Source organism: Dermochelys coriacea, chromosome 2, assembly GCF_009764565.3.
Source record: "Dermochelys coriacea isolate rDerCor1 chromosome 2, rDerCor1.pri.v4, whole genome shotgun sequence".
Taxonomy (NCBI): Eukaryota; Metazoa; Chordata; order Testudines; family Dermochelyidae; genus Dermochelys; species Dermochelys coriacea.
Window position 1 is genome coordinate 215,089,134 of NC_050069.1, and position 21,727 is coordinate 215,110,860.

Sequence of the window (21,727 nt, forward strand, 5' to 3'; positions counted from 1 at the left end):
AGGTAAGTTTTCTCCTCAAAAAGCATTTTATCAAAAAAATCCGATTTAATTAAAAAAGATTTAATTTTTTTTTAAATAATTGATTTTTATCCATCCTGCATGTGGGTTGCTTTTTGGAGGTTTCCTGGCAACCATAAAGATTAAAGATTTAGGTTTTTTAAAATGAAATCTGAGAATCTGGAGAACAAGATGACAACTTAAAAGAGGTAATGGCATGGTGTACCTGTTCTTCTGAATCACCAACTTGCGTCCTGTGTAATTTATAGGGACCTTTTAACATCCAAGTTGATTGACTTGTTAGAAACCACTCTACAAACTTAATAGTGAAGATTTGTTCTCTGTTGATACTCGAATGAGTCTTATGTTGTCATCTTATTATTTCCACCGAAACCATCTTCATAATAAACATAATTATTACTTGATGTTTTTTGATCATTCCTTTTTTTTAATCATTTGATCATTTTTTGATCAGACCTGAGAGTGGCTATCCTTCAACAAAAAAACTTCAAAAACAGACTCCAGTGAGAGACTGCTGAATTGGAATTAATTTGCAAACTGGATATAATTAATGACAGGTTTCAGAGTAGCAGCCGTGTTAGTCTGTATTCGCAAAAAGAAAAGGAGTACTTGTGGCTCCTTAGAGACTAACACATTTATTTGAGCATAAGCTTTCTTGAGCTACAGCTCACTTCATCGGATGCATTTGGTGGAAAATACAGAGGGGAGCTTTATATACACACGCAGAGAACATGAAACTATGGGTTTTATCATACACACTGTAAGGAGAGTGATCACTTAAGATGAGCCATCACCAGCAGAAGGGACGGGAAAGGACGAAAACTTTTCATGGTGACAAGCAAGGTAGGCTATTTCCAGCAGTTAACAAGAACATCTGAGGAACAGTGGGGGGTGGGATGGGGGGAGAAATAACATGGGGAAATAGTTTTACTTTGTGTAATGACTCATCCATTCCCAGTCTCTATTCAAGCCTAAGTTATTGAATAGGTCGGAGTATGAACAAGAGGCTACTAGGCAGCTCTCCAACACCACTTTCTACAAGCCATCACCCTTTGATCCCACTGAGAGTTGCCAAAAGAAACTACAGCATTTGCTCAAGAAACTCCCTGAAAAAGCACAAGAACAAATCCGCACAGACACACCCCTAGAACCCTGACCTGGGGTATTCTATCTGCTACCCAAGATCCATAAACCTGGAAATCCTGGATGCCCCATCATCTCAGGCATTGGCACCCTGAGAGCAGGATTGTCTGGCTATGTAGACTCCCACCTCAGGCCCTACGTTACCAGCACTCCCAACTATCTTCGAGACACCACTGACTTCCTGAGGAAACTACAATCCATTGGTGATCTTCCTAAAAACACCATCCTAGTCACTATGGATGTAGAAGCCCTCTACACCAACATTCCACACAAAGATGGACTACAAGCCATCAGGAACAGTATCCCCGATAATGTCACGGCTAACCTGGTGGCTGAACTTTGTGACTTTGTCCTCACCCATAACTATTTCACATTTGGGGACAATGTATACCTTCAAATCAGCGGCACTGCGATGGGTACCCGCATGGCCCCACAGTATGCCAACATTTTTATGGCTGACTTAGAACAACCCTCAGCTCTCGTCCCCTAATGCCCCTACTCTACTTGCGCTACATTGATGACATCTTCATCATCTGGACCCATGGAAAAGAAGCCCTTGAGGAATTCCACCATGATTTCAACAATTTCCATCCCACCATCAACCTCAGCCTGGACCAGTCCACACAAGAGATCCACTTCCTGGACACTACTGTGCTAATAAGCGATGGTCACATAAACACCACCCTATATCGGAAACCTACTGACCGCTATTCCTACCTACATGCTTCTAGCTTTCATCCAGATCATACCACACAATCCATTGTCTACAGCCAAGCTCTATGATATAACCGCATTTGCTCCAACCCCTCAGACAGAGACAAACACCTACAAGATCTCTATCATGCATTCCTACAACTACAATACCCACCTGCTGAAGTGAAGAAAGAGCCAGAAGAGTACCCAGAAGTCACCTACTACAGGACAGGCCCAACAAAGAAAACAACAGAACGCCACTAGCCATCACCTTCAGCCCCCAACTAAAACCTCTCCAACGCATCATTAAGGATCTACAACCTATTCTGAAGGACAACCCATCACTCTCACAGATCTTGGGAGACAGGCCAGTCCTTGCTTACAGACAGCCCCCCAGTCTGAAGCAAATACTCACCAGCAACCACACAACAGAACCACTAACCCAGGAACCTATCCTTGCAACAAAGCCCGTTGCCAACTCTGTCCACATATCTATTCAGGGGACACCATCATAGGGCCTAATCACATCAGCCACACTATCAGAGCCCCCCGGAAATTTGCATTTCCACCAAATGCATCCGATGAAGTGAGCTGTAGCTCACAAAAGCTTATGCTCAAATAAATGTGTTACTCTCTAAGGTGCCACAAGTACTCCTTTTCTTTTTGTGGATACAATTAACTTAGGCTTGAATGGGCTTAGACTTGAGACTGAGAGAGGATGGGTCATTACATAAAGTAAAACTATTTCCCCATGTTATTTCTCCCCGCACCCTACCCCCCACTGTTCCTCAGAAGTTCTTGTTAACTGCTGGAAATGGCCCACCTTGATTATCACCACAAAAGGTTTTCCTCCTTCCCCCGCTCCATATTGCTGGTAATAGCTCATCTTAAGTGATCACTCTCCTTACAGTGTGCATGATAAAACCCATTGTTTCATGTTCTCTATGTGTGTATATAAATCTCCCCTCTGTATTTTCCCCCGAATGCATCCGATGAAGTGAGCTGTAGCTCACAAAAGCTTATGCTCAAATAAATTGGTTAGTCTCTAAGGTGCCACAAGTACTCCTTTTCTTTTTTGATCATTCCGTATCCTTTTGTTTAAGTTCCCCCATTTTCTTCTAGTTTTTCAGTTCAAAACACATCATCCATCTTGCACAGTAAATTTCCACCCAATGTTATTTCTAATAAGACAGTAGTAAGTCTTAGATGAAGAGGTGATTTATTGAACCTTCAGCACTACTTGTAAAACGCTATCATTGTTAGAGTAGAATTTAAGACATTCCTTATGCATTGGCTACATAAAACAAAAATATTAAAATAATTTTTTAGGGAGAATATTTTTTCAGAAGCACAAAAATCTCTACCATCTATTTTCTTATTAATCCTCCATAAAGAACAGATTCTGCCATGCTTCCTCATATTGAAAAGTACCTTATTCCTTGAGTAAACACCCCTGGTTTCAGTGGGATTACTTGTAAAGTAAGGTGACAGAATATGGCGCTGAATGTTCATTCAATCCTTTTTATAACATTTTCAGATATCACTAATGCCTCTAGCAGAGGAGTTGAAGTCTTCAGGCTCAATCCTGCATTGTGCTCATCATCTTGCAGAATTGTCCTCAGCTATATATTAAGCTCTATATTAGCCTGTTACACACAGTGAATGTATAATGTATTATGGTTACTGGATTTTCTGTGAAGCTGTTTGGTGCTTTGATGAGTTATACTACATGTGCCAAGAACTGATATGTCTCCAGAGAGATCAACATCAGTCTTCTTACTTCCAACAGAGGAAAAGAACTCCACTCTAATGAAAGAGAACTGACACAATAATGATGCTTCAAAGGGTTCTTGAAATTTCAGAGAATCTGGAATAGAATATCTTCAGCCTATTATGTCTTATTTGATGGGAAACAGTTTTTAAAGTAATTAAAAATGCTGAAGCAGTCTCTCTCTCTCTATTGCACATATTTTTGTGGAGGTTTCTAGGTCCTTAGTAAGCTACAATCCATCAACTGATAGTCCTTCAGAACACCTTTCTTTTGCCCATAATCTTCAGAATCTACCTTTGGATTCTGTCTAAGAGAAATTGTCCTTTTTCAATTCATTGAATTGTTTCCAAGGCATTTGTAGTAGTGTGGGCCAGTTTCAAGGTACTCACCCAAAGGCTGCTACACTAAACAGATGCTACTAACAGAGAGAGATTCATTAGTAAGCCATCTCTTTCATCCCACCTCTTGAGATCAGGGTGACTGAATCTAAAAGCCCTGTTTTAGGAAGATTCCTTAACTGATGTTGCCTCAGAGCAGTTCTGCCATCTTGCCACCACCCTTTAATTATTTGGAATGCTATCTGCAGCCTATTAAGTATGGCTTAACCTGATGCAATCACTGAAAAGGTGATTTTTATGTGCATATTACTGTTCCTTTTAATTACTTCAGGTCGTTTCACCTAACTGTTCTCTATGTCATGATTGCTTATGTTTAATAACTACTCTTGGCAACACTTTTAAGTGTGAGCACTCCTTTTTGCTACCTTTGTTCTATGAATGCGTTATGTATTATTAATTTTATTTTCAAGTTGTAACATACTCATTTTTGGAGTGAGAATCATTCACAAAGTTTAGGTCTTAACTATTATCATCTGCACACTTTGCCACCTCACTGTTTACTGCTTTCTCCAGATCATTTATGAATAATATTGGTCCTAGGACTGACCCTTGGAGAACACCACTAGTTACCCCTCTCCATTCTGAAAATTTACCATTTATTCCTACCCTTTGTTCCCTGTCTTTTAACCAGTTCTCAATCTATGAAAGGATCTTCCTTCTTATCCCAAGACAACTTAATTTACGTAAGAGCCTTTGGTAAGAGACCTTGTCAAAGGCTTTCTGGAAATCCTGCACTATGTCCACTGGATCCCCCTTGTCCTTGTTTGTTGACCCCTTCAAAGAACTCTAATAGATTAGTAAGACATGATTTCCCTTTACAGAAACCATATTGACTTTTGCCCAACAATTTATGTTCTTCTATGTGTCTGACAATTTTATTCTTTACTATGGTTTCAACTAATTTGCCTGGCATGGACGTTAGACTTACTGGTCTGCAATTGCCAGGATCACTTCTAGAGCCCAGTAACAGGATCCGTGACCCACCCCTCTTCCTGGGGCCTGCTTGCTGCCCCAGTAAGGCTCAGATAGGCTTCAGGATTGTGCAACACCTGCGTCTTTATTTACATAAGGGTCTCACACCACCAGCGTCTATCTATATACAAGTCCTGCAGGATTAGTCACATCCTTTACAGCCAGAGTCAGCCTTCAGCTAGGAGGCCTCCAGTTCCCTCCCTCCCTGACTGACTGACTGACTTCTCTCTGGCTTTCCCCCCTGGCGTCTGGCTCCCTCCCAGCCTTTATAGCCCTTGGCTTGTCAGGCCAGCAGGTGTTGCCAATCCTCAGGCCAGCATCAGGCCTTTTCCATCAGCCCCAATCTGTTTCCCCTGATTGGAGCTGACTGGGCAGGGGCTAATTAGGTGCATTTGCACCAGCACCCTGCTACAAGCACTTTTTAAATATTGGAGTTACATTAGCTATCTTCCAGTCATTCCAAGTCAGGTTTTCTAAACCTTTTATCATCTTTGTTTCTGTCCTCTGGACTCTCTCCAATTTGTCCACATCTTTCCTAAAGTGTGGCCCATAATTGGACACAGTACTGCAGCTGAGGTCTCACCCGTGCCTAGTAGAGCAGGACAATAACCTCCCATATCTTACATACGACACTACTGTTAATATATACCCCAGAATTATATTAGTTTTTTTCACAGCTGCATCATATTGTTGACTCATATTCAGTTTGTGATCCACTAAATAACTCCCTGGTCCTTTTCAGCAGTACTATCATCTAGTCTAGATTATGAAAATTCCAGTATGAAATCATAGTGAAATATCTGGAGCAGGGGTAGGCAACCTATGGCACGTGTGCTGATTTTCAGTGGCACTCATACTGCCCGGGTCCTGGCCACCGGTCCGGGGGGCTCTGTACCTTAATTTAATTTTAAATGAAGCTTCTTAAACATTTTAAAAACCTTATTTACTTTACATACTACAATAGTTTAGTTATATATTATAGACTTATAGAAAGAGACCTTCTAAAAATGTTAAAATGTATTACTGGCATGAGAAACCTTAAATTAGAGTGAATAAATGAAGACTTGGCACATCACTTCTGAAAGGTTGCCGACCCCTGATCTAGAGGATAACAAGCTCCCTAAAGAGTTACAAAACGTGATAGTTTTAAATTATCTCGAAACAGATCTAAATATTTAACAACAAAGTGTGGTTCTATAGCATCTCTTGTGATTTTTGTAACTTATGTTCTCACATTTGCCAGTAGTATTTACTATAATTAAGAAATTGACTATATCATTTGTTTGTGGTATTTCAAATGTAAAGAATTGCCTCCAGGGCACTATTTTATTGGTTTTACATTCCTTCCTGCTCTGTTAAATCTAATGAGGTTTATCTGTCCTTTAGGTGACCTACAAGCGGGATCTGTATGCTGCTGAATCAGTTATTAAGGGTATGTGTTTGTCTTTGTGACCATCAGTTCATATAATTCTTAAATCAAACCCAGAATTTAGTATGACACTGTTTTAAATTTATCACCAGAAGAAACAATAACCATACAACTGCTTTGGTTAATTCTTTTAAAAATACCAACTTTGTTATTTATTATTTATATAGTTGTAATGTTTGTATATATTTTACTCATATGTGTAAAGATTAAAGAATATTTAGACTATAAAGAAAATGTGGAATATTTGTGACTTTAGAGGTGAAAATGTTGTAAAAAGATATGGCTATTTATTATACTAACAAGATAGTTAAATTATAACCATTCTATATTGGTGCACACAAAGGTCAGTTTAAAAATGTATGCAATTTTGGCACATATTTTGTATATTTAGTGCTTTATACTGTACAAACTTATTCCAAAACATTATTAGTAGTACAAATTGCCCTGCTTGACTCTTCTACGATTACTGCATTTTTCCTCCTCTTTCTTGCCACTAATATTTAAAGAAAAACAGACAGGTAACATTTAATATGAAACTCAGATTTTGTAAAAACAAGAATTTGAAAAATCTAAGTCCATTAGGAATGGTTCCACAAATTTTGTTTAAAAGTTTGTTTTTGAAAAACAATGTATGGTTTACGGGTAAAATATTGCTGCACTGTATTAGTGCATGAGAACTCTAACGTGAAATTAACCGGAATTTGTGACCTGGTAAAATCAGGAGGAAGATCAGATAATATAACTAGATAACAATACTCCTTCTAATTCCTGTATTTGGCTAGGTATTACGTTTATCCTAATACCATAAATTCAGAGATAGAAAGTAATAAAAATGAGGTATCTATTCTAACAGAAATGCAAAAATTAACTAGATGATATAATACTGAAAAATAATTAGATTTTTTTTTCAGTTTGAATAATATAGGTCCAAATCCCACAAGCCCTTGTGCATGTGCTTAACTTTAAGTACATGAGTACGCCCACTGACTTTAGCGGGAGTTCTCATATGCTTGCAGTTAAGAACATATGTGTTTGGGGGATCAAAGTTAAACTGGGGCAATAAACTGATAACAGAACAGTAGTTAAAGATTATATAATCAGTGATCACATCTTCAACTGGCATAAGGTGGCAGAGTTCCATTGATGTGAATGGAGCTATGCGAATTTATGCCAGCTGAGAAGCTAGCCACAGACAGATCCAAGCCCTCCATGAGAGGAATTCACATTAAAATCAATAGAGTGTGTATAGTACAGGGCTCGTGATTTTTATCTTAACATGTTTTGTTTTGATACTGAATTTATAAATGTCCACTTAACAAAGCACCATTTTATTTTGTCACTCAAACTTATTGAGCCCACCCAAGGCTCATCTGCATGCTCAAACTGACATAAATTATTTAAGTGGTTAGAAATGCCAAGAGTAACATAGCTGAACTAGATTTACATAAACAATACAAATAGTCAAAAACCATACTTAATTTAATAGGCTGACCATATCTTGGCTAAAGGATCAATATTTATTTTTAAAAACCCACCCATACCCAAGTTTCTATATATGTTTTTCTCATTTTCCACTCATCCTGCACCATTTCACCCTTAACTATCCCATCTATCACAAATGTAAATGGCAATTTATCCAATAACTATTACCTTAAATTATTTCTTTATTTTTACTGCCTTCATTTTTACTGCCTTTAACATAATTTTAAAGAGACATATGCTTTATTTTTTGCATTGCACATGTAGGGCCAGCATGTTGTACTGCATCAATGGGGCTACTTGAATGACTAAGAGCTACTAGTTTGAGTGAGGGTTTTCAGGATCTATCAATGTTTTGTATGTTTCAGAGTTTTTTTTAATACAGTTAAAAATATAACCCTATTGAATTATAAAATATAGCATTAATTTTCTTTCAGCGACTTTTGTGATGTTTTGTGATTTGTGGGTAAAGAATATTTAATAATTTTGTGCTAAATCATGGCTTTACCATAAGCCCAGAATAAGAGGCAGCACACTATTGAGCAACCAAGAAGGAGACTATGATTTTCTGTGGTTTCTCCACTGCTCTGGGAGGGAGCAAACTGCATCTGATCCAGATCCAGTGCAACGCACACCACCTGGCACACTGGTGCAGCTCTGCTGTCATGCACATCCGGGATGGGAGCCTCTTATGGTGTAGTGGCTCTTCAGAGCCTGTTTCCCCTTTCCTGCTGCTACTCAAACTACAGATAGTTGGTGCCTCCTTACTCCTTTTGGCCCCTGTTCAAAACAGGCCATCATTTGCGTACACACTAAAAGTTCTGTAATGCACGTTGTTTGTCACAGATGACATCCTTGAACTTTAAGCAATACTAATGCTTTTCTTTTAACTCAGGCAGTAAGGAAATACATTTAAGTTACGGCAAAGGTGTGCGTTCTGATGAGAACAATTTTGAGAAGTCTTCACTTTCTGACTACAGATGGTATCTTTTGCTTTGAGTTATGATCTTGGATAAACAAATATTTAAAGAGTTTATTCTTTATGAGCCAAAATGTCAAATGTATACTTATGGCTGTGCACAGCTTGGCTAAGGAATAGTTTTCTTTTTACTACCTTTTTCCAGTGATGGTCTCATGGACTTTCTGAACAATGACTTATTTTGCTGTTTTATTTATTACGGGATACTCTTGCATTTCTATCATTTTTATTTGATTAATTGCCTAATTGTAATTTAATATAATTAAATAAAAGAAAAATTGTAGTAAAGATAAGTACTTGGCTGTAGAATAGTGTGTGAAAGAAGTCACAATTCATCATATGACAGTAATTAGGTGACTTATTCCTTAGTCATCCACGTTACAATTGTAATTCTACCTATGCAAGAAAAGCTAACAAGTCCCAAATGCTTCAGAAGAGCAGAACTAGGTTTTCAGCTGCTGGCTAAATGAGACCCGATGATAGACAAATTCCAGCCCACTAAACTGAACTCTGATGTAGGTAAGGACAACACAAATATAACATTCATTTTCAGAGCAGTGCAGTGTAATATATAAATAGCTTCATGAGTCACTATCTTCTGAAACTGTTTTCTTAAAACATACTTATTTATTTTCTCACTTCCTTAAGTCACAAAACCCCAGCACCATTCATTTTATAAACAGTAACAATGCTTTTCTTTAGTTCAGCAGGTATGAACTTGCAGAGTATGCAGACAAGGTGGCACATGTCTATTTTTTAATAGCCTATAAGTAAGGAAACCTTGTCTTGTAGACAGGCTGACTCATTTGGAAATGAGATCTGGATAATACAAAATATCCTAAAAAATCTCTATTAGGACTACTGCCCCTAGGGTAAGTATCTTTGAACTCGAGTTCAAACATGTAAACTTTAAAAGTAGCTTATCAACAAGAATTTTGTAATTTAGAGCCTGAACTTTTTTAATGAGCAGATCCCTGCTTCTGTAACTACTTTAACATGTGTGCGTATCAATGTACACATGCACAATGGGCATTTTGCATGCATAGTTGTCTGGATAGATACCTGCTTATCCATGTGTGGGGACAAATCCCAATTTTGGAGGCATGTACAAATGTAGTGACAGACTTTCAACCTCAGTTTATGGAAACCAGGAATTATATTCCATATTATATGGAGAGCACGTGTGAAAGGTTCTGAAAAACACTTCTATGAGTTCCGTGTTTATCAAGGGGCATATGTAGATGATGCAGGATTTTCAGTCAGGGCTAGGAAGGCAGGCCAGACCCTAACCAATGGCATGTTTCCACTATGTGGCAATGGGTGCCTATAATAATCAGTGCTGAATGGAAGTAAACTCTTCCTTCTCTGCCACCACAAATATTGCTCCCTTCCTTCTTTATATGCTAATGATAGTATGCACAATGTTGAGTTTGATAGTTGTTTTTGTGTTCATAGAGTTATGTGTTTGTTCAGTGGGCAATCATAGGTTTGGTTAGATTTGTTGTGTTCTATGAAGAATTATGGAGCTTTGAAAAAAGTTTATACCCACAGACTGGACACCTAATGGCGGTCAATCCCCACCCCCCTTTCCCCCCCGCGTCTGCACAGATAGAAACCCTTCTTCTGTGAGAGAGTGATACCTTAGAAGTTCTGCAGGATGAACCATATCAAGTTTCCAGAGTAGTTTATCCACTCTTGTGTGCTTTTCTGTGGTAAGGGACAGTAAAATCATAAAAAATTAGCTTGACATGTTGCAGCCACAGCATGGACATTCTGTTGAATTCATTGTAGAATTGAGGTAGAACACAGGTCAACTAAACTAAACAGGTGCTTATAAAGGGCAAGCATTTCAGTGATGGCTTGAGGGGGCCATGTCATGCAAATATTTTACAAAAGAAAGTGTGTGTGTGTGTGTGTGTGTGTCTGTGTGTCTCTGTGTGTAATTAAAAAAATGTTATGCTGAAGACTGCTGTTTGCAATTAATTTTCTAAGACCATGATAAGGTATTAATCTCTATTCAGGTAATGAAGCCAGAAAAAAAGCTTTATAGATTTTTTTGTTTATTTGTAGATTTGCAAGAATCTGACTAGTTTTTTACCAACTTTACCTTTATGCTTTATTTATCCATTGCTCAAATGATAGAGTGCCGTGGGTTGGTAGGTGTGTGTGTGTGTGTGTGTATATATACACATAATAATAATATATATATATACACACACATTTAATTTAAAAGATTGGGTATAATTCTAGAGAGGAACTGAATAATCTGATCTGAAGCATTCTGTGAATTACAGTATCTCAGCACAAAGCGGTCAGGTTAAGAATAAATTCTCAGTTTTAACCTAGATTTTTTTGCTTTTGTAGATTTCTTGCCTTTGTAGATTGTTTAATTTTTCCCTCCTTTTTAATTTTTCAGACTTCAGATACCTCAGTCTGCAGGCTATAATTTCCATATTTTTTTCACACTTTCCTAAACACTTCACAAGATGTTCTTTCAAGTTTCTGAAAGCATCATTTTTTGGTGAAAACAGATTTCATTTATTTTCACAGCAAGTTTTAAAAATAAATCCGATCAATTCTATTTGCCCTGAAGTTAATTGAACACTGAATGATCTTAAATGCCTAATATGCTGTAGTACATACTGTTCCAGCATGAACTATGAATTCTCGTAATGTTGATACGTCTATGGCAGTGAAACTAGGAAGTTTGCAGCTCAGATTTCTCAGTATTTGTGTAATACAAACAAAAGTCGCTGTTAATTCATCTTTGCCTGGTAGGGGAAATTGTCATTCTTGATATGTTTAAATACTCCTGTATAAATGCAAGTGTATTTCTGTGAATTCTTATTTTACTTACAGTTACTGGTAGAAGAATGTGGGAGTGGAACTGCCCTTTATTTTGAGTGAATCATATATTTGTATACAATTTTTTTACTATTTTATTCAGTTCTATCCCTAATACATTGTAGACAGGTGAATCATAGTGCTGCAAATTTGTTTTCTTTGCATTTATAATGATACCTTTGTACTGTACTTTGTAGCTTTCACAGTTTAGGGAAATTGCACCTGTATTGTTTCCCTATGGTCCACCAAGGGCATGCACTTTTAGGCTTTTGTCTCTCAGACATTACCTCTCTTGGGCGGAGACCCGTGTCTCTCTCCCTCCTGACTGGGGTTTTTCCTACCCACATTGCGATATCCCCAGCAAGCCAGACTGCCTAAAAGGCCATCATCTGCATTTAGCTTTCTCTCCAGAGGCTATGTCCAGTATATTGCCTGCAGTTATAAGTTACCACACAGCTACTTATAAGCAAGCACATTTATTCTTAAGGTGAAAATATTATAGAGAAAACATATTAAAAACAGTAGGTGTCAATCTTTCAAAATTCACAAGTCGTTTTTTCCTGTGGTTACAAGTTCATAACTGTCTCAGAATCAGAACAACCAGGAATAGTTCAGTCTTTCCTTTGTACAGCTTGGGCCTTTGAGCTGGGCCTCTTGTAATAGGTGATCAGCAGGCACAGCCCCACTTCTCAGGATGTAGCTTCAAAAGACTGAGTTTTTGCATAACCAGAGGTGGGGAATTTGCATTCACCTCTCCCGAAATATTCCTCAGGAAAACCCAATAGTGTTTGTTTCAAAAGTCCATTGTTGCCTGGCACATTGTTCAATATAGTCCTTTGAAACCCCAGGTGTCACATATGTCACATATTCCCCATCAAGAGATTACATACAATCCAGGCCCACATTAATGACTGCACCACATTTAAGGTGGGATGAGCAATTTCCTTAATCGAAACACCCTCAGTTGGTGTTGCCGGATCCAGTGGGACATACATCATCACACACTGTGGTTGGAGTGGATGACTCCAAGGAGTTCACACAGACAGTGGCTTGTTCATACCACAGCAAGCTCGGGAGGGGCCTGAGTCACATAATAATATTTTCTGGGCATTTAATGATTGTGGTTGTTTTGACAGCACCTGTAAATTCAGGCACGTTTGTGAGGTATGTTTTGGGACCCATTCAGCCCATTCTTGCCAGAGCGGTAAGGGATGATCACAAGGAGGAAACAGGACTGGGAGTAGCTCAAGTGCCAACTGCAGGTCTGGCTCGGTTGAAGCAGGGTCTAGGGGACAGAACACAAGCTGGGGAGGGTGACAAACTGGGGGCAGTGCAATGGACACTGGCACCGACACTAGTTAGGCTGGAGGTATTAAGGGTTCTCCTATGGGATTACCCTAACAAGGCAGATGGGGCATATTTGTGGGAGGGGTTTACTGTGGGATTTCGGATACCCTTTGTGAGGAGTAGGACTCGTGATGTCAAAAAAATTTAAGTCAGAACTGGGATGGAACATATTGTTGAACAGAAGATTACACAGGAATTAAAGCAGGGCAGGGTGGCTGAGCCATTTGACCAATTACCTATAGAAAACTTGAGGATTTTTCCCCTGAGTTTGGTCTTTTTTGAGGGACAATTTTATTGTGACAAGGCTATGCCCATGGGTTGTGCGGTATCCTGTTCAGCATTTGAAAAATGTAGTACAATGTTGCACTGGGCAGTGGTGCGGGCAGTGGGACCATGCCAAGCAGTGCATTATTTGGATGATTTTTTGTTTGCAGGACGAACTGGGTCAAATTACTGTGTTCACCTATTGGACACATTTCAGGTCCTGACTAAACAGTTGGGGGGTACCCTAATGGAATGAAAAACAGACTACATTGACCTACCTGGGGATCGAGCTGGACACCAGGGAGGGCATATCGTGACTCCCTCAGGATAAGCTTCAGAAGCTATTGGGATTGTTCAGGAGAACAGTAGGAGCCAAAAAACTCACACTGTGAGACCTGCAATCTGTTCTGGGGAACATGAACTTTGCCTGCAGGTTTGTTGCCCCGGGGAGTGCATTTTGTGCCTGGATGGCAGTGGCAAGAGCGGGTGTAGCCAGGCCACACCATTACATACGAGTCACTAGAGAGATGAAGGAGGATTTGAAGGTGTGGGAACGTTTTTTTAAGTCACTTTAATGGAGTATCATTGTGGAGGGAGGAATGGCTATTACAAGGGGGTTTAAAAATCCATTCGGATGCTGCAGGGGGTACAGGTTTTGGGGTGTTTTATCAAGGCAGGTGGTGTGCCCAGAAACAGTCTGCCCATTTGTACACAAAACGTGGTGGTGCGTGATATGACTTCCTTGGAATTTTTTCCCATTTTAATTGCGGTGGTTATTTGGGGACGGAGCTGGCTAAAAAGGGTGTGCTTCTGGTGTGACAACATGGCAGTGGTACAGGTTATCAATCAAAAATTTCCATATCGCACAGGATTATGAAGTCGGTGAGGGCATTTGTTCTACAATGTTTATACCTCAGCATCTGTTTTTCTCACAAGCGTGTGCCGGGTGTGGATAATGGCATAGCAGACGCCTTGTCTTGTTTCCAGTTTGACAGATTTTGTGAGCATGCACCAGGAGCTAGGAACAAATCTGAGCAGATGGCTCTATCGAACCTTGGCATATGATGTAGTCGGTGGCATGGAAATTCTTGGCTCCAGGAACACAGCTGAACTGTGCAAGACATTGTTTTTTAATGAGTTCTTTCAATTTAAGGATCCAGAGTGCTGGTCACCTATACTGCCCACCGCAGGAGGCAGTTGTTGCGGTACCTGGTTGAGGACAACTCAGCTGCTGGCACCCCTTGATGATGCTGGCATGGTGCAAGGGACAATGGGTTCTTGTGGGAGAATGGGGCTTCACCTATTGGGGTTGCTATACAAGAGGCCATTGGGAGATGTCAGGGAATCTGACTGGGTTGGGGGAGGCTGCCAAGCAAATTGCTGGCACCTCCTTCTGGCAGATGTCCAGTGCAGGTTCTCCATAAGGAAGGCATCCAGTGACCAGATAAATGGTCTGGTAAAGGACTTAAAAGGAGGTGCTAAATAAAGGAACAGAATGGGGGAGGGAAGTTGGGGACTCCTATGATTGATATGGCAGGGAGCCAGCCCCTCCCCCCATTCTCATAGCCACCTTAACTCTCCTACGAGGGTTGGTGGATGGTAAGTTCCAAGCCATAGGTTGGCTGGGGGGACTGGGATGGAAAATGAAGCGGGGCTGGTGGAAGCCCCAGATAATGATTTGAATAAAAGTGGATTTGTCTGCACTGTACACTTAATCTGCTCGGTAGTACCAGACATCTATATAATAAAGTTGTGGCCTGATTAAATTCTATATCACGTGTCTGCTGTCCTTCTTTTGTTATATCCAGACAATAATAGACCATTCATTTAATACAATGGACCCCAAAGATACTTAAAAATTTAATTCAATTAGGTCTCCCAAGGATATTGCAGGAAATTGCTATATCTTTCTCAATAGCAGTGATAAGAAATTTTTAATTTGAAGTAAGAATGCCTTACTAAACAGAAATGGTACTAAGGCAAAATTGAGGAAGACGTGAAGCTTTCCTTTAGTACATGTTACTGTGAGTGGAAAAAAAAATAATGTCCCAGCGAAGTGTTAAGTCTGGTGCAGAAGACAGTCCAATGCAGGTAACATGTTGGATTAATTGGCAAGTGTCTAAGAAAACACCCCGTGTCAGAAACTGTCAGGGCAGTTGCTTGTATGAAGCTTGACAAAATTGGGATGTGGCAAAACTAGGCAATGATATAACTGGGACATGGCAAGATTCAGAAAATGGGTTGGGGTGACCTCTGGGCTGCCTTAGGATTCAAACAAAGGACCTTACTATGTTGTAGAGAAGGGTTAAACATACCAGAGCAAGTCCCCAGTAAAGTGTTTGTTTTTTTTTTAAATTTTAGTCTAACAAACTCCCTGACTTCACTGATTTAAGGACCTCAGGATTTGGCCCATTATATTCTGACAGCATGGAGAGCTTTAGCTGTGGTTATGGAATGGACAGAGACTTTCTGTTAGGAGTACAGGTTAAAAAGGAAGCAGCACTTGGAGGTTTAATCCCACCACAGCTACATTTTACTCCATGTTCAGGGACAAAGCGGGGGAAGTCAAGGGTAGATGGGAGAGAGGCTGGGTAGTGTGCCAGAGAGATAATGAGGAGTGTCATGTGAGCACAGGGAAGGGGAAGCCAAAGCAGTAGAAAGGTGGAGGGAGACAATACAACAGTGATCAGGAAAAGGGAAGAAAAGCAGCCCAACTGGCAGTTGAAGGGGAAGATAGGGCATGGTGAGAGGAGAGGCAGTCAGGAGGCATCGTTTGTGGTACAATAAGTTTGTATGCAGATTTTCTTAATGTGAAGAGATGCAGATAATCAAACCAATTGACTTTGCATATCATCAAGTTTTCCAACAATCCAGTACCTCTTCTTTAGCTGTTTCTAATTGTCCAAACATCTTTTCTTTATTTTTCTTCTTGAAGCCATCTTTTAAAAATGATTTCAATATCCCATTGGTGTTTGAATTATCATTAATTTTATTACTCTTCTCACTTATGGACTTGCTCTGTAATATTACTCCCTCACCTGCTATTTTTAATAAAATGACTTGTTATTCCTTCTAACTGTTTTTGATAGCATTACGATGTTTTGCTCTTCTCTATTAAGGTTAACCTACAAATCTTAAAAAGAAAAGGAGTACTTGTGGCACCTTAGAGACTAACAAATTTATTAGAGCATAAGCTTTCGTGAGCTACAGCTCACTTCATCGGATGCAAATTTTAATTGCCTTTTTGTATTTTTCTCCCTTTACCCCTTAAAATCCAGGGGATAGGAGATTTTTGAGGGACGGGGAGTTGACTTTTTAAACTGAGATCCTTGAACAGCCCCTTGTGAAGTTACATTGGATGCTATTTGTTTGCAGACTCCTCTTTCAGAGAAATTGTGTATTGTGTCTTAGTTCTGCTGCCTTTTAGGACTCCACAGCCGTATTCCACACGTTGATTTTTATAATTGCTCTAATATGACTTTACTAAAATACTTAGTTCCTCAACACTTCATTTTTTGAAATCTGCTACCCTTGAATTGCTCCATTATGTACACATATCTTGTACTGCTTCATTTTTTTACGATGCTAAATTGATGTGATTCATGGTTTCTGATTTCAAGCTTCTCTACTGTTCTCAACGAGTTCCTCTCTGCTGGTAAGAAGTAAATTCAGGATGCTTCTCCTGTACACGTAGGTCCCACTTTTTACATCATAAAATTGTTCCTTTTTATGTAGAAGACAGCTTTGATGCATGTTTGGCTTCATTTTCTGCCCAACAAATCTATAGGAATATAAATTCTCCCGTAAGGATGGTATCCCATAGTTTCCAGTTGCCTGAGAATTGGGCCATACATTTTTCATTCTCACTTTCATCTGGTCCTTGTAGTCTGTAAGAAGATGCTTCTTGTTTCTCATTTATTTTTCTTTCTTTGTAGCCTAATCCAAAAAACTTCACCACCATTCTCTTCACTGTCAAATAACTTCACCACCATTCTCTTTGCTGTGAAATTGTACTTTGGTGGCATCGTAAATAATGTAATGTATAGTAGCACCCTTCCACCTCTTCTTTAGAGCTTTTAGCGATTAATTCAGTTTTAATGTTAATAAAAAAATTGCTTGAAAATTATCACAGATCTCATTCATTTTCCAAGAACACTAACTCCAGCAATAAGCAGTTTTTAAATTTATTTTTGTTCTGTATTTGTTACCCTTTATACAGAGGTGCTTGATCATATGCCATAGAGAAGGAGGGAAAGTTTTCTTAGACAATGTTAAAGACATCTGAATGAATTTATCATTTGGTGTTTAAATATTTAAAACCTTTCCACATGAAGCTAGTATATATTTTTATATCCAATGTTGTTTTGATGAGCATTCAGGTCATATTTTTCTTTCTTTTAAATCCCTCAATGCTAATTTAATTTTTTAGGTTTGTTTATTTTTGTCCTTGAAGTGTGGTACAGATCTGTTTTCAGTATAATTATACTGCACATTTATTATCTTTTAGATGCTTGTAGAATGGGCACCCAGAAGACAGTACAAACTGTACATGTCAATATGCATGTTAATTGGGCATCAAAAAGATAAAAACTGCATTAAATAAGAGTTGGATTAAAAAATGTTGTTAAAAAATAACAACAACAGGAACAACCTATCAGGAAAAACCTTGTTGAATCTTAAAATTAGAGACAGAGTTCCTGCTTTGAAATGTTGGTATTATGGAACTGACTGGGCATTAACTGCATTATTTTTATTAGTAGTAGTAAATTTGTTATTCTCATCTAGACCAATGTGGTAGTAATGAGTTCCCAGTTGTGAGGTTGTTGTCTCATAATCAGATGGATTGCAACCTTTGACCTGATTCTACAGCTTGCTCCATGTGGGTAGCTCCCTGTGCCCAAAACCTCATTGATTTCAATAGAGCTCTATGTGAGCAAACACCAGCTGGAGCAGGTTGTTTGGTTCAGGACTTAGTTTATCTGGCTGCATCTTTGTCCCATATGCTTCTTGCCCATTTGATAATATACCTTTTGCAGCATTGCTAATAATGTATTTAGTGTCCAGTTGGAAGTTGGGGTGGGGAAGAATTAAGCTTGTATGAAATCCGTATACCAGGAAATTATTGTACTCTCTTGATAGTCATTAAATGTAATATGTGGGGTTCATCCAAAACTCATTAAAGTCAATTAGGAATCTGTCCATTGATTTCAGTGAGCTTTAGATCAGGTCCTGTGTATGAGATTTTTACAAAATTCTGCAGAAATAGGAAATAAACTGTTAATTTGATTTTTTGATTTATGTTAATTGTGCTGACTTGCCTTGGAGTAGGGCCTCTTAAAATTAGATTTTCAGCTGTTGAAAAGGTTATATCGAAAAACAACAGCTGAAGAAGTTGAAAGTAGAGTTCAGCAGATGAATAATTTTGTTTGATATATACTTCATATGAAACATTCAGTTCTTGTTTTCTCTTGATCACAGACAGTCTATCACAACAAGTTTGTGTTACCACTGATATGAAAGAAGATGCTGTGCAGTTAGGTTTTCTCCTTCAAGAAATTCTGAAAAACGAAGTAAAAGTAAGTACTAGTACATAGAATATGTGTTAGTAATATTACTAATAGTCTGTTTCTGGTTGCCATCAACTCTTAAGGAAATGGACCAAATTTCACCATTGTGTTAAAGATAGTGTCCAAGGCCCTCTGTGCCACTAGAATAATTTAAAAGGGAAAAGGAAACTAATCAACTATTCTGCATCCAGTTTCATACATGTGTCTTGCCAAAACTTTGAAAAGTGAGTTACTGGCTCTTAGCCCTTGAGAAATATATCCTCAATTTGTTTGAGACAGCTTTGCCACTCTAGTCCATAAAAGCAAACATGTTAGGATTCATTAAGTATTCGTGCAAAGTCTGAAGAATCATTGGCTACACTATTGTTAGATAGATTTCTCTGATTATTCAATTAATTCACCTCTCCAGAGGACAGATTGTGATGAGAGATTCCAAAAGCCAATACCAACAGAAAAAAAACCCTCAAAAATTGTATCAGTGAACTGAAGGAAATGCAAACAACAACTTTTCTGAGAGAATTCCAGCACTTACCTCATCTCATGCAAAGTAGCACCTCTCACAATGATTTTTAACCAGAACTTTATAATAAAATACGTGACTAATAAATTAATGTTGTTACTGAAAGATACTTTTCACAACTCACATATCTATTACTGTAAAAGAACTAGGTCAACAACCTTTCCTATTCATTGCAATTGTTAATTTATTCATTGCCTTGTTAAAATAAGTACATTTATAAGGAGATTAAAGATGTTTCCTTCTTTGTGCTCGAAAATTATGGACCACTGGTTCCTCAGGTCCCAGATCTCTCCTATCCAAAGATTGCCAATTGTGATGAATTGGCTAAGTTTTGTACTAGTTTTGTGATTAAATAAATATCCACAAGGGACTAGATTGAAACTATTAAATTCATTTCAGTTGGGATGTAGGCCAGGTTCACTCATGCCTTTCAGTGCATTAATCACAGCACTATTTAGTCCCCTGGAATGGTATTAATTATGTATATATTTAATAAAGTTCAACTGTAATATTTTAACATTATTTATGGATGCCTGCAGCATGGGTATTAATTGTTTTTATAAAAATGGAAATAAAAGAAAGTTGAAATCGTAACATAGGTGGCAAGGTAAGTAGGAAAAATGTATTTTCTTTAAAAATAGTGTTTTCTATACAATATTTTTATGTTATATTACAAAATGTCAAGGTTGTTTAAAATTTCCATCTTATGAATTCAAATGGCATGTTTGTGACCATTTTTTATAACTGAAAGCTAATTGCTCCTAAATCCAGTAATGATTTGGCAAGACCTCTTATCTCCATCCATTTAGTTACATAAGCATACTCTAATCATCAGGTGTTATTTCTGCATGTTGTTTACTCACCAAGTGTTATCAAAGCTTAATTGAAAACACTAGCTCGTATCCTTCAGAATTTTAAAAAACATTTTTATTCAAAATACTGGCACACAGACTGAAAATCTGGCTGCTGCATTTCTTATTTGCTGCTGAACTAGAAACCTAAGGGTCAATGACACTTAGATTCCTGCTTTTGTGGATAGTTCAGTAATTTGTGGGTGAACGGTAGCATATCTTTTAGAAAGGCATCCTGTCTTGATATAAAGATTTCAAAGATGGAGAATCCATCACATCTTGTGATAATTTGTTCTGATGGTTAATTATCTACTGTTAAAACATGGTTTTCTATTTTGAAAGTCTAACCTCAATATCCAGCCACTGGATCTTGTTATGCTCTTGTCTGCTAGGCTGACACATGCTTTTCTATCACATAATTTCTCTTTATGTAAGTGTTTAGGTTGTAATCAGGTAACCTCTTAACCTTCTTTTTGATAAGCTAAATAGATTGATCTCCTAATTCTCATTTTCAGATATGTTTTCCAGTTTATAAATCATTCTTGTGGCTCTTCTCTGAGCCCTCTCAATTTTTCAGATTCCTTTTTTTGAAGTGTGGACATCAAAATTGGACATGATATTTCAATAGTAGTTTCAACAGTGTCATATTGTGAAGGTATAAGGGATACCTTTCGACTGAGGTGAAAGGCCAGCAGCTGGCTGTTGCACCTGGGAAAAGAAAGACCTGCAGCTTAACTGGCTGATCCTAATAAAAGGAGGAACAGGAAATGGAGAGTGGGAACTGCCATAGGCTGGAGCTACTGGTATGAGGAACTGTTCCCAGAAATAAAAAATGGACAGAAGGGAGACTGTGGGAAATCCTGTTATCAAAAAGGCTCTGAGGTAAGAGCCAGGAACTTTGGGTTGAGGAACTTATGGGGAATGAGAGACAGACTTAGGGAAGTTTTGATCTCGTTGTTGAGAAGACTGGAAACTACGTTATCTGGGCTTGGTGAGAAGGTTCCAGGCAGAATTCCCCCGGGAGGGCACTGGTTCAGCATGAGCAACCCAGGGTCCAGCAGGAAGAGGACTTTATAGGACGGGCCCCATTCTCTTCCACATATACAGCAGTAATGTAACCTGCCTACTGCTATTTGATGTTCACATTCATACACTCAAGTATCACAACAGCTCTTTTGGAAAAAGTATCTCCCTGGGAGCTCATATTGTCTTGTTTAGCCACTTTAACCCCCAAATCCTTTTCAGAATAACTGCTTTCCAGGATACAGTTCCCCATCACATGTGGTTGGCTGGCATTATTTGTTCATAGATGTATGATCCTATATTTGTCCATGTTGAACTACATGTTGTTTGATCACGTACAGCTTACCAATATTCAGAATGTCTGTAACTGACCTGTTCTTATCTATCACCTAACCAATCTTTGGGTCATAGAAAACTTTATCAGTAATG

General features: G+C 38.6%; 1 protein-coding gene across 7 annotated transcripts in view; it reads left to right on the forward strand.

Annotated features, from left to right (window-relative positions):
• CRPPA (CDP-L-ribitol pyrophosphorylase A) overlaps positions 1 to 21,727 on the forward strand; it is a 170,585-nt gene that overhangs the window by 60,114 nt on the left and 88,744 nt on the right. For all 7 annotated transcript variants that reach the window (XM_043509225.1, XM_043509226.1, XM_038392956.2 and 4 more), the window contains exons 5-6: positions 6,382 to 6,427; positions 18,816 to 18,913. In XM_043509225.1, the coding sequence (XP_043365160.1) occupies positions 6,382 to 6,427; positions 18,816 to 18,913 (144 nt within the window). The remainder of the gene's footprint in view (positions 1 to 6,381; positions 6,428 to 18,815; positions 18,914 to 21,727) is intronic.